General features: G+C 35.4%; 1 protein-coding gene across 9 annotated transcripts in view; it reads right to left on the bottom strand.

The window, feature by feature from the left end:
- Positions 1 to 18,656, bottom strand: part of NIPBL (NIPBL cohesin loading factor) — a 154,709-nt gene that overhangs the window by 31,603 nt on the left and 104,450 nt on the right. For 6 of the 9 annotated variants that reach the window (XM_062612944.1, XM_062612941.1, XM_062612947.1 and 3 more), the window contains 9 exons: positions 12,291 to 12,473; positions 8,494 to 8,691; positions 8,242 to 8,313; positions 8,061 to 8,150; positions 6,820 to 6,923; positions 4,899 to 4,985; positions 2,460 to 2,691; positions 1,620 to 1,771; positions 405 to 485 (listed from right to left, as the gene is read on the bottom strand). In XM_062612944.1, coding sequence (XP_062468928.1) covers positions 405 to 485; positions 1,620 to 1,771; positions 2,460 to 2,691; positions 4,899 to 4,985; positions 6,820 to 6,923; positions 8,061 to 8,150; positions 8,242 to 8,313; positions 8,494 to 8,691; positions 12,291 to 12,473 — 1,199 coding nt within the window. The remainder of the gene's footprint in view (positions 1 to 404; positions 486 to 1,619; positions 1,772 to 2,459; positions 2,692 to 4,898; positions 4,986 to 6,819; positions 6,924 to 8,060; positions 8,151 to 8,241; positions 8,314 to 8,493; positions 8,692 to 12,290; positions 12,474 to 18,656) is intronic. The other 3 variants (XM_062612943.1, XM_062612950.1, XM_062612946.1) reach the window with 2 other exon arrangements.

The following is an 18,656-nucleotide window of genomic DNA, read 5'->3' as shown; positions in this document are numbered from 1 at the left end:
CATATGAGGAAATAAAGTGATTCTATTACACAGGGGTACCCTACCAGTTCTATACTTTATTCCATTGAATAATTTAAAATCTCAACATAGGAAATAAGGAAAACCACATTGCTAAGATTCCTTAAGACAAAAACGGACAGGTAAGAGGAAAGGGCTTGTGTTTAGACTTTAAATGACACAATCAAAACTAAGAAGTTCTTTCCTATAGGGTACTCTGCAAACAGGGGCAGCTCAGGCAGACTTAATACTGTCCTAGATTGTGATATTAAACTGAAAAAAACATTCAAGAATAACATTAGTTCTAATCTCAAATTCTCTACCAGACAGAAAACACAGCCCATGTAAATGGCCTAATAACTCTCAGTAGTGCAGGAACGTGAAACCGCAAATTAAAAAGTACTTACTGCTGTCACTAACTTGATGGCACATAGCTGTAGTTCACTGACATTTTCTACAAAGAAAGGTGTTATTCCCATAGATGATACCTACCAATGGAAATAAATTGCTGTAAACATATTTGACTAACAAACTTGTATTTATGCAGTTTCACAAGCAGGTTATTCATTCAGCATGTAAAGTAGTCAGCAAGATGCATTACTTTCAAGTAAAGTTATAAAAGGATATTAGAGCACAAGTCTGATGAGAAGTAGTTGATGGAACTGGGGTTGTTTAGCCTGGAGACAAGGAGGCTCAGGGATACCTCATAACTCTCTACAACTACCTGGAAGGAGGTGGTAGCAAGGGGGGGGTCAGTCTCTTCTCCCAAGAAACAAGTGACAGGACAAGAGGAAATGGTCTCAATTCATGCCAGGTGAGGTTTAGATTTGCCATTAGGAAAAACAAAAAAGTATTGCCAAGCATAGGAACAGGCTGCCCAGGGAAGTGGTGGAATCACCATCCCTGGAGATATGTGAAAGATCTGTAGATGTGGCACTTAGGGACATGGTTTAGTAGTAACTCTTTACAGTGTTAGGTTAATGGCTGGACCTGATGATCTTAAGGGTCTTTTCCAACCTAAATGATTCTACGATTCCATTCTATGTATGACATAACTCAATTGCACACATCAAACTATTAACTTTAAATACCAAAAACATTACCAGTAATCAGAAGAGATGCAAAACATTAACACCATACAACCCCCTCACCAAAAATATCTAGAAAAACTGAGTTATTTTATCTTGCAGTTAATGGTGCTGAAACTATGAATCACCAAGTTAAAGCATAATGGTGATTTATATGCTTTAACTTGGTGATTTGTTATATAGATAATATAGATGCGGTGGTTTGGGATATAGTTTAGCAGGGGACTTGGCAGTGTTGGGTTAACATTGATCTTAAAGGTCTTTTCCAACCTAAATGATTCTATGATTTTACATTTTAATACAATCAGGTTAAACTTTACCTAAGTGTACAAGAAAAGGCATTAAAGATCTGAACATTAAATGCTCTCTCTTGCGGATTATCTATTACAGAACAAACTAGTCACTCTGATGTCAGTAATTTGAAAGTTTATACTGAGTTCATACTTCGTGTCACTGAGACAATCATTCTTCATATTCTCTCTGGGAAAATAAAACCCAGACATTCTCAGACAGAATTTTTCTGATAAAGCTTACCTGAAGAATAGTCGTATCAGTAAGAAGCTGTATCTCTAGCAACTCTGACAAGCTGCTGACAATATCGCAAACTTTGTTATACAACATCACTATAACTCTTTGCTTGTGGGTGGAACACTTGGCACGTTTTGCTTTTGAGCTTAAAACACCACCTAGAAAACAAAAAATATCTTTATAAATTTTTTCAACGTTTCACATGAAATACAAGAAATATGATCTTTCTAAAAAGTGCCCTCAAAAAACTGGGTAACTACAGCCTTTGCAAGAGCAATTGCTCACAAAAGAAAAACTATTTAGTAGCATCAGCTGGAAAGCAAGAAGTTCACGATACTAATTTTTCGTAATTGCTCTAAATTCTGGATCCGAGGTTTTTGAAAAGGTTCTTGCAGTTGGATATCTGAATCTAAAGGTATGTATGTGACCACAAAATGTTGAATGCTAAATATGTTTCACTGAAATAAATCGTTATATACACAATGTCTACAAAATGAATCATTCCTACATATACACAGAAGTTGAACTTCACACAAACTTCTAAATACTTTAGTCTAAATACTTTGGTTACACTGACATTATTACAGTAAAACAAGATTATGTAGGAGTTAAGTTATTCACAGGACATATTTCATTCATTGTTTTTTTACTGCATACTTCATCATCCTCACACTAACACAAAGCATTAATTCACAATGCTGTATGTGATACGGAAGAACTATCAGTATAAGAGTTGCATATAAAAATCTTATTCCAGAAAGTCATATCACTCCATCATCATACAGTAGATGTGTTTTGGTATTTTTTAATGTGGAAAGATTTAAAAAAAATTCTTAGTATACTAACCACCATGAGGATCCACTCTATAAACAGGATCATACTGAGGATAGAGTGTGTTCTGCAAATGAAATTTTGTGTATTGAATAACTCTTTCTATTACGTCCTCAATATATACAGCTTTAGGCATATTTGGTGATGTCATAATATTGATAGCAGTAAGACAAGCATCAGCAGATTTTGTCACTCTTTCCATAATAAGATCTCTCCATAATCTCTCCTCATCTTCAGTGTCATTGTTCTGCAACAAGCAAGAAAAACGGGATTATGTGAAGAAGTAAAATTTTTATACTTACCAAGTAAAAGATAATAATGTTAAATTAATATACTTACATACATGCATGTATAAAATACTTTATTTTCTTTTGGATACAAAACCAGTTTGTTTTAGAAATCAAGTAATGTTTGTATTATCAGCAGTATGTTTGTAGTATGTTTCCCTAAGCTACAAGTCTTTAAAAGCCTCACTGTATTTTTCTGCTAGAACACAAAGAAGCTTTCTGTATATCATTTGGAACTTCCCACTATGAAGGAAGACTGCTGTACCTTAAGCAAAATCTAAACTCATGCATCCAGAGTTTTCTTCAGTGTCCTGTGCACACCTGGTGCTGCTTTGATCAGTCTAATTTTTGCCACTAGAGGGAATTCTTACACAATAAGATTGTTACAAGTTACATAAAACTCCTAAGTACACAACCTTCTCTGATTCATTGGCCAACCTATCAATGGTTTTAAAACATTTCTTACCAACTATGTCTACTTAGATATAGCACAGGGCACAGAATCTCTGCATTACTGTTTGTCCAAGTTACAAAAACAAATATGCATGACGCTAATTACGACCACCCAGCAGTACTTAAATATTGTAAAAAAATTATTTATAGCAAAAGTAGGTAGAATTTTTCCTAGCTTCTCCGGTGCAGATATAACTCACAGAGAAAAACAGCCTTTCTTGCCTGTCTGACACCATAGTTCAAAACCATTGGCTTTCCTTGTAAAAATAAGAGCTTGGTGAAAGCACACCAACTTTTTCCCCTTTGGGGGTAAGATAATCTAAAACAGTATCACAGTGCATTATAAATATAATATTTGTAAAATAAACAGAAATCTGAAAATCAGGAGATCCCTGTAAATTTCTTGCATAGATTGGTTTTAAGTCATTTGTCCTTACCCAAATGTAGCTTAAAAAAAAAAAAAACAAAACTCCAAGTAGTTTTAAATATTTTCTTTTTTTTTTTTTTTCTTTCTTTCCGTCATTAATTTTAGAAACTAGAAGAATACACAAGTGCACGCCTGCCTCTGGAAAATATCTTCACATGGAGGTAGGATATCTTCACTGAAGTAAGCTTAACCCTTAGTAGAGGTTTTCTTTGCCATAATGATTTGAATCATCTTCAATACATTTTAAGAAAAATCTAAAACTTGGCTAAAAATTGCTTTTTTTTTTTCTAATCAAAGCTTTCTCTCTGAATTGCAATAGTTGGACAATTTAATTCACTGCTTAATAATCTTGAGTATAAAAAGATAAAAAAATTATCACTTTAAAGCCATTTGCATAAAGACTTAATGACAGTGAAATAGAGCAGGCAAGCCAGCTTTTTTTTTCTTTTCACTTATTTTTCATATTGCTAAAGACATTCAGAACCATCTAATAAAACTTTGAAAACCCTACAAACTATCTAGATGAGAGTATTTAGGTACAAGTAATGTGTCTCTGGTTTTAATTTGCAAGTTCAAATTCTTCCTTTTGAACATAAATAATTACTATTTATGCAGATAAAACACTTTTTTTTAGAAAACTCAAAAACTCTGTTCTTGCTAGAATATTATTTTGACTAGAAAGTGTAGAAATAAATATATGACACGTGCAATATCTCATATCAATCTCATTAAAACTCTAAATCCCCATTTATCTTAGGTGAATCATGAAAAAAAACGGAAAAATCTTAGACTGCCTGATAGTTTTGTTTACATTGACAATTTTAGCTTTGTGGCATAATAACAGACCTAAATAAAGTTTCATTTCTTAATGCTCAGGAGAATACTCTCTGTGTGAAACCTCTAGTACTTCTTTCATTGTGTAAGGGATGTTTTATGCACATGTAGTGAAGTAGCATAGAAATGACCAGTGGTGCAAATTGCACCAGTTACCATGAATATTTCAGGATCAAACTATAATATTTAAAACTGAAACAGCCCCCCCCCCCCCCCCCCCAGTTCTCCCAATACACCTGTTAGTTATTACTACTATGATAAAACAAGTTTAGCACTGAAAAAAATATGATCAATGAATTTTACTTCAAATCTTAAAATCTGACAATCTTAATCACATACGCATTATATCAGAAAATCCTTCACATATACATAGCATTTGAAGCTCTCACTATTTAGGCCTCAAGAAAACTCTATTCTATACGATGTTGAGAAATCATGTAACTTGAAACTCACATGGTTAAGTAACGTAGAAAGCTTTGATCCATCTTGAATATTCTTCTCCAAAATATTCAGGACTTTTACTGTTTTATCTGTTGAGAGCTATAAACAAGAAAGGAAACACATCAGAAAACTGCAGGAACATAAAGGCTTCTAAATTGCTGAAAAGCATATCCATAGATGATATAGAACTTGTTATATAATCTGAAGCAGTGATACTGTAAGCAATCTGAAATAAGGTGAATGATGATAATGGGATTAAACTAGGTGAAATATATTCTAAGATTGCAAACAAACTGCATTTTCAAACAGCAAAACCTATAAAAAAAGATTTTAAATTGCATAACTGTCATTAATGTTGTATAGGAGCGTGACCAGCTGGTTGAAGGAGGTGATCCTGCCCCTCCACTCTCGTGAGACCTCACTTGGAGTATTGTGTGCAGTTCTGGTTTCCTCAACATAAAAAAGACATGGAACTGTTGGAGCAAGTATAGAGAAGGGCCATGAGGATGATCAGGGGACTGGAAGCATCTCCCATATGAAGATGGGCTGAGAAAATTGGCACTGTTCCTGGAGAAGAGAAGGCTGCATGGAGACCTCATAGCAGCCTTCCAGTATCTGAAGGGGGCCTATAAGGATGCTGGGGAGGGACTCTTCATTAGGGACTGTAGTGATAGGACAAGGGGTAATAGGTTAAAACTTAGAACAGGGGAAGTTTAGATTGGATATAAGGAGGAAGTTCCTTACTGTGAGGGTGGTGAGGCACTGGAATGGGTTGCCCAGGGAAGTTGCGAATGCTCCATCCATGGCGGTGTTCCAGGCCAGGTTGGACAGAGCCTTGGGTGATATGGTTTAGTGTGAGGTGTCCCTGCTCACGGCAGGGGGGTTGGAACTAGATGATCTTAAGGTCCTTTCCAACCCTAACTATTGTATGACTTGAGGAAATGTATTCTAATATGCTAAACTCAAGAGAGCCTGTTTCACTCATGCAGATGCTACTGGCACTCATCTTTAGAAGCAATAGAATTCTGATTTTATATATATAGGGATGTATTTATGTACGTATGCATGTGTGAAAAATAGAAGACAGGCTAACGGTTAGGACTATCAGGAAAAAGAAACACTCAGGTTGAAAATATGCTACAAAGCAAGGTGAGGAGACTGGAGACAAACCTAGGAAGAATTTCTAAATTTTGGATTAAGGAAAACCTATCTTCACAGACACTTCATAAATGTAAACGGTCACAAGCAGGCAGAGTTAAGAGTTGAATATAAAACAGCTTAAAGCAAGGAGTTCCAGGAAAGTGAAAGGAAAGCAAGAACATTGTTTCTAGAGACGTAATACCAACGGTCTGCATCAAGAAAAAGTCCCTCTGAAGTTGAGAAGAATATGCAAAGAAACCACGATATGCAATCTACAGAAAATGAATCTTTTTACCACCTGCCATGTTAAATCTTGTAAGTTTGAAAGTCTTTTTTGGAGAGAGGGAGGAAGCATGCAATTTACTGTAATGCTGTCTGGACAATGCACCAATGTCGTATATCAGAAAGGGTTAATTTTTTCACCTTGCCATCAGATTCTGATTTACTGTGGTTGGTCAACATCAGCCATAAGAAGCAAAGCCCATAGGCTGATGTGCGTTTGTGAAAGCAGACTAACTATTTTAGATTTTACTACTCAGGCATGGGTATTATGTATCGGTATACAGCCAGCATTGACACAGAGGAGGACCATTCAACAATGGCTCAGCTTCAGACAAAGTAACAGTTCGAAGCGGTAACATTTGAGCACTTCAGCTAATTCAGCAAAAGCACAACTGTTCACACTGTCACACACACAGCTGAAAAGGGCGGAATGTTGTAACAGGGGATGTAAGTTTTCGTGTATTTATCAATATTACATGATCAGAAAGAGTTGAAGACTACGAAAATTTACCTTGTCCATAATCCCCATTGCCTTGATTTTTGCAGATTCACTACCCAACTCACTAAGCTGATGTTTTCCAAGTAGCAATTCCTGTGGAATCTCATCATCATCACCTTTAAAAAACAAAGATACCAACCCTAGTCATATCTCTAATGAAACTTCAAGGAAAGCAGCCAATATGAGAAAAAAAACAACCAAAGAAAAAGAACTGATTTCCAAATAGCTACCATCTAATAGTTCCAAATAGTTAGCATCTAAGAGTTCCATCTAGTGAAAACTGATAATGACAACTTTTGGTTGTGTTAAATGACTGCTTGTTAAACATGACTGCCTAACATGAGGCACCTATTTTTAATACAGCAAAATCCATTTATTGCAGTTCTTGCGCCATCACCCTCATTTCAGTAAAATAAATCTTAAATTATTATTGTCCCAATTCTAAAGGTCAAATCTGCGGAAGAGCAGTAGATGAAAACCACATATGAAATTAAGTATCTTGGGATACACTGTGTCTTAATTGTATTTACCATTAGAAAAAAAACATGATGCTAAAGACAGGGAAAGTACCAACTACTTCACTTTCAAATCCAAGGTTCTATACATTACTGCTTTAAGAACTGTAGCGATTTGTTTACCACGCTCCTCCCCTTGTTCTAATACTGTGACAAAAATGATACGAAACAACCACCCCAAATGCTCTATTACCCATTTCAATAGGAACCCACCTTGGTTAAAATGAACTAGTTCTGCAGACACTTACGCTAAGCTTTCCACTGAAATGGTTAAGGAGCATATAGTGATTCAGCAGCTAAGCAATAAACACATCAAGACTCAGCTACTTGAGCTGAATAATCAAACACTGCTTGGTTAAAATCCACAACAGATGAAAAATTATGTGCCTTGGACATTATTAGCAGGAGAACTATCTTATGTCAGTCTTGTTTGAAAAGATATGTTTGACAGAACAGTAACATTCTCATGACATCTCAAAGAGATATCCTTTCCACTCCAAGGGACTATTAGTTGTCTCACTATGATTTCTGCAGGAAGGAGGATCTTCTTGCAGCAGCAAGTGCAATTGAAAGGCCAACCCCTCAAGGCAGAAGCCACAAAAAAGCAGTATGGCCAATCACGTGTCACAAGCAATTAAATCACCAAGTAGGAAGTTTGAAAACACTGTTATACACATTTTTTAATGTTTCTTGTGTTTCTAACAGGAAAAATCATTTTGAAAATTTCTGGCATATTACCAAAAGCTGTAAAATCCATGTCTTCCAAATTTTCCAAAATATTCTCTATTGAAGCAGTAAACCTTTTGAAAGTTGAGGAATCCATCATTTCTAGTGAAAAGAAAAAAAAAAAAGTATAAATAATTAGTTTACATACAAAACACAAAACACAAACTGTAGAATATGTATCTTCTAAAATTACCTTCAGGTGTTAGTTTAGGTTCATAAGCTTTCCTCTTCTTTTGTTTTTCTTTTTTCTTCATTTTTCTAGCCACTAATTATGAAGATAAAGAAACAAATACTTTCTCAAAAATTAAATAAAGGATTATTTACATTTCTTACACTTGTATTCATTACTGCATGTAAAGATGGGTTATTTTTAAATGTTTAGCATGTCTATTAAAAACACACTGGTATTTTGGAACAAAATTGATTTTTTAAAATGATCTGTTACCCTCACTGAGGCTAGGGGGAGAAGAATAATCATCCATATCAGAGTCATCGGGACTGCGGTTACGGTAACGGCCACTACCAGAAGTCCTCCTTCCTTCATGATAATGACCACTTCTCCTATGATCACCAGAAGATCTTCTGTCATGTTCTTCATACTCCCAAGCTTCATCTCTATCCTTTTTATGTCTTTTACGAGAAGCTAGAAATGAAATCCATTTTCATTATAAATACAAAAAAAATCAATTTTTAACAGCTCAAAATTAAACATCTTTAAATATTTAAAGGATGTGTAGATGTGGCACTTCGGGACATGGTTTATTGGTGGGATCGGCAGTGTTGGGTTAATGGTTAGATTCAACAGTCTTAAAGGTCTTTTTCAACCTATGTGATTCTGTGATTTGCAAATTAAACACTACTTTACAGCTGTTCTGTAAAACAAGTGAATACTTTAAAACTATTACATCAAATTCTGTTACTGCATTATTCTAACATTTTTTTTTTAGCTACATGAAAGCTGTGCCTGACACTGTCAAAGCCACTAGGAAACATTTAAAACTATAAATTTAAAGGGCATTAAGCAAAGTAAGGAAAGTGGAACAAATCAAAATAAGTTTCATCTTTTCATAAGAGAACACTGAGCCTATTTCTTCGGTTATTCAAGTTGCAACAATTACTGGGCGTTCATATTCCAATTCAGTGATTGCTTTGCCTATTTAACATAGCAAGTTCCAATGAAACTTGGCAATCTTCTGGCTTAAAGATACTCTGCTTTGGCAAAACAGCTAAAATTTTGTCTTGATACATACTGCAGGAAATTCAGAATAAAGGAGAAAGCTGGAGTCACAATTCTGGGCCAGACACCAAGTCAGTACTGCAGAAAGTTATTATAACTTGTTTTCAGGCAGGACCAAAAAGGCCAGAAGAACTGAATGTTTAAGAAACTGAGATAAATGTGCCGTGCACATCAAAACAGTTACAAACATCAGATTCTAGACTAAGTAGAGTTTGTGAACCTTCAAAGATTGCTCTGACATCTGGTGTACTTCTACCAAAATCTTCTGAAGTTTAGAGAGGTATGACTGTATACAGGGTTGTTTCTGAGCTCCACGTGTTTATTCAGAACTGGAACAAAACTGACAAGTTTTTCCTACAAAGCTAATTTATTGGGAAGCACAGGAAATACCAGGATATAGTCACACCTGATAAACACACCAGGATACAGTCAATAGTCAGCTCTGGTTCAGAATTAATTAAAGAAAACCCCAAAACAAAACCAACACTGAGGTGGTACTAATGCTCTGTACTGGACCCTAGAGAGCTTTCACTTCTAAAAATGTAGTGAAAGAAGTTCTGCACAGAGTTCACGCAAGTCTTTAAGGTAATAACTCAGTTTAGGCTTTGAGTTGTACTACACTGCTTCTCAATCAGACTTGCTTGTGAATGCACTACAGTCATGTTCATGATGCCTGACGTATTATCATTGTCTAAAACGGCTGAGACTTAACTGCAATTAAAGCAATGGAGGGCCATTCTAGATACCTGGAGTGAGTGCACTGAAGAAGAAAGTAAGTGTTTTAGAAGAAAAGTCTTCATAAATCTAAACTGATTCATTTTCCCCCATGAGACAGTAGTTTGTGCAGGCAGATGACATCTATCTCCACAATTTACTGATCATTAGTATCAATTTAAGCTCTGCAGGATGAATTCTGACTCCAGCTACACCTCCATGAGAAAATAATTTCCAGTATTACTTTCCAGCAGAATTTTACATTGACCATTTTTTTACTGTTGTATGACAAAACAGGCTCTGCTACAGTTGTGCTAGCTCTGCAAGGCAAGTAAGACAAACATAGGAACAGCTATTCACAATCAGTGCTCTACAGAATTTATCCCGAGGTATACAAAATCCACTAAAAATGTAAGTATTAGTAACATTGCAAGAGTTCCTATTGATTTTATACATAAATAAAAAGTATTCAGAATATAAATACCCAATTTCCTTCTGAATTCTGCCAAACATTTATGCAGTAACACATTCAGCACTTATTGTATGAGACTGTTTCTATCAATTTTTGATTTCTAATAATTTAATTTAATGGAATGTCCTTTCTTCATGAAATGAAATGTATTTATTGTCTTCTATAAAATTACTATTTCTTTTTTTTAAGCTCAAGTTTAGACAACCAAAAGAATTTTGAAATATGCATTTGTAACAATATAAATCTATTTGGTGTGGTTGTCACAAATATTTTATTCCCTTAATCATTTTGTCTCATTTTAATTCAATTCAATTCTATTCAGTATCCTTTGAGAAATATTGCAGTTTATTTTCAAACCGTATGTCCTTACCCAGTTGTTCAGAATGACAGCCATCTTGAGTGGATATAATGAACGTAGAATCTCTCAAAGCATATAATTAATGTGAAAGTTTTCCTTAATTTGCTTTAATTCATATTTAAGAATTTAAACAGCCACTATGGCTAATTCATGCATTAAGGTGTATGAAATTCTTGACAATTCTCTCCATTCCCAACCAACTTAAATAATTCTGTATTATTTTTAAATTCACTGTTCCAGATTATTAGCGCCATAAACAGGTGATATGATATGGTAAACATAAGCAAAATATCATTAAGCCTTTGCCATAATCAAGACTGATTACAAATTACCTCAAGATCTCATACTCACACTCAAAGCAGCGTTATTCAGTTATAATTAAATGAAAAACCGAACAAAGTAATTCTTTTCTGCTTCTTTGATAAAGATCAGAGGTATCACTATTACAATTTTTATGCGTATGCATGCATAAGCACTGCGTAACTGTTGGACAAGAACTTGAAACATATTAAAAAGCAGAATAAACAAATATTTTTCTTTTAGACATTAAGAAAGACTAAAAAGCAAAACATTATGTTTTACAAATGTTCAGTGAAATGTTTATATAAGCAAAGGTGGAAAGAGTTTAACTGTGGAAAAAAAGCATGATAAGCAAGATTCCTGCTCAGGTCAACAGCAATAAGCACTTCTCCTCCAGCCCTGCATGGGTAACACATATAAGATGCTAACTCAGACTGAACTGATTCGTCTGTTTTAATAGTTACTCTTCAGTGTTGGCTAACCGGACAATCATAGAGACAAACTACTGATCTATTATTAGCAAGTAGGAAATCCATTTCTAACCTAGAGGCACATAATTTCTTGACACTTAGGAATGTGATCTGATTGTGCAGCAAAATTCCAACTACAATCTTCCTCTCTTCCTTTGAAAATAGTTAATTCAAGAAGAGTATCATCAGTAAATGGTATTTTGAAAACCCATCAAAAACAACTCCAGTTTTTCAAACATTATGGCAGCAAAATAATAGAAAAAATTCTTCTAGCCAGTAAAAGTCTCAATTTATCATGTCAGAAATCCTTCACTAATTAATAAAAATAAGAATAATTTGAAATCTATTTACTGGAATTTTTCTCTGCATACCTTTGTATACTAGTTTTCAGTGCTGTTTTAAAGGATATTTTCCTTAATCTGATTGGCTAAAAATGTTTCATACTACAACTGAAAAAAAAAAAAATCTAGGCAGCAACTTCCCATAAGGTAATTAGGAAAAGAAATTAAAGATACAGCTGCTTTCATGTTGAGTGACAAAATGAAATCAAGTAATTTTTCTTTTAAAAGAAAAAAAAGATTCTTGTCTAAGTAGTTGTCAGGAAACTTGTTTTTCATAAGTTTTTGGAATAGCCAACTTAAAAAAAGAAGTATCTTTTTAGAAAGGTTAAATATTAATATGTACTACTTACATTCAAAAGCTTCTTCACTGTCATTGTCTTCATCAGAACTGATTTCAGCATATTTTGGTTTCTCATTAACTGTGCTACGTTTGCGCTTGTTCATTTTCACACGTTCACAAAGTGGCATGGTGGATTCAATTTCTGCCAGGAGCTCAGGAGGCAACTCCTTTAACACTGACTGATCTATGCTACCTATTAATGGAGAGTAAGAAGAGCAAATGTGAACCTGAAGATAAAAATAAGGGCCTAACACTACAGTCCTTATTCAGGAAGCACTTAAAGTATATCCACTAATAATATCACAGTTAGATATACCTGGATGTATTAGACAGCTCTTTTTAAAGTTGTATTTATTGTTCAAACTACAATTAGAAAGTAGCATAATAAACTGCATACACATCTGCTTCCATAAACTATTCTGTCAGGCATATAAACAAATTCAAATGGTGAAAATACTTTGTAAAAAGATATCCCTCCTCTACTTACGCAAAATTTAGCCCAATTTCAGCTCATCCTCTGACTTTAACAGGTTTTCTATCAGTGTAGGTAAATTAAAAGATTCTTTGTGCCTCATTAATAGTTGTGCTTATTCTTATTCATACTATTTAGTGTACACAAGACAGTTATTTTTCCTTTTCCAGTAAGGAGGGACAATCTGTGGCAGAACCTCTGAAGTCTTATCCCTAAATACAGGCCAAATCACTGGCAACCCAACCTCTGGTTCAGGTTTTTTTGTGAAGTCCTACTTGCAGTTTTATAATGTGAACCAGATTTGTGCTTGATTTTGTCACACAGCAAAGCTGAAAGATTTTTATTTAATATAGACCAACAGCTAGCTGGACAACATCATGTTTCTTTTCCACAGAGGTAAACAGGTGGGCAATACCACACCATTCTCATCTCATTTTGAACTACGATTAGACCCATATACAGTCATAATGGAGATTTACAGTCAAAATTCTTACAACTGAACAAGGAAACCAAATTAATTCAAAATTATTTCTTGGGGTTTTGTTTATTCTACATCTTACCATTATCTATCAAAGAACCTATTGCACATATTTGAAGATTATCAGACTAAACTGTTAACCTTTTTCAATAACAGAACCAACATCTTTGCCATAAGCACCTCTCTCCTTCCCAAGACATACTACGTTATTTAGAGAGGAAATCACCTGCAAATTGCTGTACACACACACACACACACACACACACACACACACACACACACACTCCTCCAAAAAACATCTTCTGGGTGATAATTCACTTTTTAATTGCATTCATTTTATCACTAATGTAACTTTCTAAAATTTATTTGCATTCATATCCTATCTTCCAACCCAAGATTAATGTTTTTCTTTCTTTTCCCCTTTAAACATATTCAACTGGAATTAGAAAAGCCTTAATATGAGAAATCATTTCCAGCAACAAAATTTTTTTAAAGTCTTATATATTACTTGTTTCACATATGTCTACATTCATAAAAAATGCCTACAAGCAATGCAAGTGATGATCAAAGAATTATTTTTCTACGATTCTTATTATGTTCAGCAAGTCATCTCATTTAAGTGCATCTAAAAAGAAGATTTTACTTAAAATATTGGGCTTTTCTAACTGAGACAGGGAAACACCTGCAAGTTGAAACCAACAGCAAAAGTTGTACCTGCTTCCCTCATGCTGTGGTCACTCTTTAACATTTGTGTTAAGTTGCCATCCCTAGACAATCTCTACTTGCCAAGGTTACCTATATTCTCAATATGGCTTTTGAAAATGCTAGAAAACATTTCATAATGTGGGTGACCACACTGCTGTTACACAGTTATTCTTCGCTGCCTGGGTGCTTGATTGAAGACAGGCAGAAGTATGCCAGCATGGACAGATCACTCCTCTGTATGTACCAGCAGCTGACTGGATGACAGCCAGATCTAATCTGGATGCCACACAGCTGTGCACCTGAGCAGTGGTGTTCCCATAATAATTCTCCAATTCTTTCTGTACACCTGTACAGTGCCTGAGGAGGCCCCTTACATTCAGGCCCAGACTACAGGAAAATTCACATACATATATGTTAAGACAATTTCCACAGGTGAATTCACTAGATGGCCTCCTATCATGGTTCTCTAATGCATATTCTCAATTTTTTGCACTGCTTGTAATTTCATTGAAATCAGCAGGACTACACAAATAACATAAAGCCTACAGCAAATCTGGCCAAAGACATTGCAAAAGTCAGTTGTACATAAAGGAACAAAAGTTGCATTAATCTCCAAAGAACAAACAAAAATCACAGGCTACTACCCTCCTGCCTCCAAGGAGTATCTATTCTTGCTTTCCTTACTGATCTTGTTCCCAGGGTAGAACACTAATCAATCTTTAAAAACAAATCAATTGCCATAATATTAATTAGACAGCAACAAAAACAAACAGCAAATATTTGAATATTTATAAAAATAACTTCATTTCCTTCTGAAAAAGTTATGCTTTCCAGTGCTAAATTCACCTAATGCTTTGTGCTCTTCTGTTTCAGACATTCCAGATAACATTATAAGCTTACCCTTTTTTCTTTTATTAAGAAATACGTAAATATTTGTTTATTCAATTGGAACAGCAGAAAAGAGAACAAATGGAATTACTGTAAAGTTCTCTACAACCATTCTTTAAAGTTTTTGTTTCTGTCACAATGTTCCCTGAAGCAAGCATGCTGCAGGGCCAGCAGTTTCCTCAGCTGCTGAAGACTGTAAATAACAACTTCTAAAATGTGTTTTACTCATGCAATACAAAGGAGTTAGGCATGACTGCGCATGTAGAAGGATGCCCCATCCTTCCTGAAGAAATACAGGAGGTATTACGTACTATGGGACTCTAATCAAGAGCTTGTTAATGTTCATTTTCCTCCATCACTTATGTGGCATCAGGGCCACCCAATATTCACTAGAAACATCTTACTGAATTCCTTCTTTTACACCTTATATTTTGTAACAAAGGAACCATTTATTTGCTCAGGGTAGTAAGGAAATAGTTAAGAGAATCCAGTCACATGTCAACAACCATTAGATATAAAAACCATGCTAATGTGTTTTCAGTTTATGGAATACTTTTTAAAATCAATTAAAATAATAGCACAGACCCCTTTGAAAGTATCTACAAAAACATGTACAATCACCTTCAGTTTTTCAATTTCTTTGCTAAATTTGCTAAGACAGTTACATTCGCCTCTAGTTTGCATGGCTTTTAAATAGCTAAATACTAAAAAGTTACTGCACAAGTTAGTAAGAATGCCCCAAAATAGCAGCTTTCTGAAGAACTGCCTTCACCAATGGAATAACCCAATTTTTTACAGTGTGTGATCAGTGTACACAATATGCCTGAAGCGGGCTGTAGGCAACAGTGTTCTGCAGACATCACACATATTTTCAAAGCTGCTTCAACAATTAAAAGAAACAAACCAGAAGAAAAGTATTATTACAAAATCTTTGTCTCACTGTAAAGAACAGCATGCTAACAAATTCCACATTAATGAAACTGAAGGGCAAGTCAGAATAGCTGTAGAACAATTCATCTCAATGAACTGCATCCATGAACAGCCACTTCTTTAGTGCTTCTCTGAACACACAGGCAATGCTGTCAATGAGTTACATACTAGTTGCTTGCTGGAGGAAGAACAAGTTCTTGGGTTTGATGGCTATTATCAAAAGGTTTCTTAGAGAAGGTATTCAAGAACCTTGAGCTGCCACTTGAATATCCACTGACCATTAAGATACTTGTTTCCTCACTAAGCAATTCTTGACAAAAATTTAATACAGTTAGAGATCAGCCAGGGAAAATTAGCTAAAAATGCATCAGTCTGCAAGCTTCCTTCCACATCCTGTTTTAATGTGGGAAGCTTTTCAAAGAGTTTTGCCATGTACAGAGAAAGATTTCTAGAAACACGCAGTGGCTGTAGTATTTTCCTTTGCCACATATGGCTTAGAAAAAGAATAGGCAGGCACAGATTGGATTCAAACTTCAGCATTGCTTTTTGTTCATAACTTTACGGGTACTTTCAAGCTTGTAGAACTGCCTCCAGCTAATATTTAAGCATCTCTAATCTTCAGAAGGATTCAAAATCACTTTGCCTTTAATTTGCAAGTCAAACAGATATCCCTGATCCAGGCACATGGATGCCTTCAAGAGAGGTTAAACATCAGAAAAAAAAAAAAAGGTAACATCATTATTAACTTTTACTGAATCCATTCAATAGGGACACCACTTTTTTTTTTTTTTTTTTTTTTTACATAACAATCAGTGTATTTGTATTAGTTTCACCTGGCCTGATGTCATAACTTCAAGCAAGCACCTATGGAAAAGGGAATGACGCTTGGTGATACTTAGGTCAGCACTCACACAGATAAGGTTCTATTTTAGATAAAGAACTAAAAGAAAAAGAAGGGGGGGTAAAAGAGTACTTCCCTACTTTATAAAAATGTTTGGAAAATAGTCAGGTACTGTTACATTTTAGCACTCAAGCACCACAATGCAAAGGGCCACGTGCAGTGTGCGCTTGCAGCCCAGAAAGCCAACTGCATCCTGGTCTGCATCAAAAGGAGCGTGACCAGCTCGAAGGAGGTGATCCTGCCCCTCTGCTCTTGTGAGAACTCACTTGGAGTATTGTGTGCAGTTCTGCAGTTCTATGACTATCTGCTGAAAATGAACAGTTTACTGGTTAAAACTGAAAATGTTTGGTTATCCCTCAGGGTGCAAATTGTATTATATCCTTTCTACCAGGATCTCCCTTAAAATGCTCCAGCATTGGTGATAAAGAGTCCCTTGCCCACCAGCTGCACACTCCTCCAAATAATTATGTTCCCTGGAGTTTCAAGAACAGAAAGGGAAAAAGGAAAATCACAATCCTTTTCTCAAATTGGAATTTAAGGCATGAGGACTGTATATCTGCTCGTTAAGACTGAAGTTCCACTTTTACCTCAATTACCTCTGTTATCAGCTGAAAAACACACCATCAAATGAATACTGGTGAAAATAATCTGAGAAGTAGTGACATTTACTCTAGCAGCCCTCCTCTTTCTTGCCGCATTGAAGTTTATGGAAGGATATACAGCTACATCCTATAAACAGGATATAACTCTCTACTGAGCCCCTTATCCTGATTTTCAACTACATCCATGAATGGTAAGCTCAGCTCACACACATGCACACACCATTAAGAGGGTGAGGAGACTCGACATGCTCTCGCTACCATCCAAGGGACTGCATCCACATGATTCTCTGCTGCAATGAATTTGGCAAGAGGGAGAAAAACACTGTTAGGAAGAAATGTGTCATTCCATAGTGTCTTCCTGAACACATATTTCAAAATATTTTCTCCTCATTTGCCCCAATACTGGCACAAAGGAAAAGCTCCCAGCCTTGGACTAAAGAAAAGAAGAGGTTCAGAGCCCCTGCTTATACTCTGGTGTCTGTAGCTCTGGGCTTGAAAAATGGGACCCAGCCAGGTAGGTAGGTCAGAGAAGTTTGGACACAGCAACAGAGTAATTCCATGATACAACAAAGGTCATCACTGCACAAGGCTAAATAGCACAGATTCAAAAAGAATTTTACAACAGTACAAAATACTCTTAGAAGTAAGAAACATTTTTGTGACGGAGGGAAGAGATTTCCAAAGAGCATCCTGAAAGATCCAGGAAGACAGCAGGGAATATATAAAATTGTGCTCTCCAAAGATTCCAAGAGAACTCACATTTACATTGTCATCAATTATTTCCTCAAGCTATCTGACTGCTGTGGCACTACAATCACATGTTGTTTTATTCTTCATTGCTATTCACTGGCTTTTTGTCTTTATAAAAATTGATGAAAGGAGGCTAGAGCAGTCTAGGTTTGCAAGACACTTCACAAAAAAATATAGCAGTAATCAGAGCAAAATGGAGCAAGACTGGCAATTAAATGCAGTCCTGCACAAAACCCCTGACTTTCATGAATCAGTGTCAAGGGATAATTTTTGGATTTTGCTGTCACTGCTTTTGAATATATGCACTGAAATTTAAGCCAACTCAATTTATTATATTAAAAAGTTATGGTGTTTCATACAGTTACAAAACACAGAATGTAATTTTCTGTTACTATTAATGTTCGAATCAGAAATTTATGATTGGTATGTTTTCCCAGCCATGTATTCTGATTAACTGGGGTCTCACCTAAGAAAAAAGATCTTAAATAAATTCAAATTACACCTCATAATTTTTCTTCCCATAAACTCCCACACAAGTAATACAATACAACCAAGATCTTTGCAGAGAATAAGAAAACAAAACAAATAAAACAAATACCATGTCTTACATCTGATCTGTGACTATAGGACGTCAAGAACATCTGCTTTGT

Source organism: Pezoporus occidentalis, unplaced genomic scaffold (assembly GCF_034315485.1).
Source record: "Pezoporus occidentalis ecotype Australia unplaced genomic scaffold, CSIRO_AGI_Poc_V1 ctg162, whole genome shotgun sequence".
NCBI lineage: Eukaryota > Metazoa > Chordata > Aves > Psittaciformes > Psittacidae > Pezoporus > Pezoporus occidentalis.
This window is presented reverse-complemented; position numbering and strand designations above follow the sequence as displayed.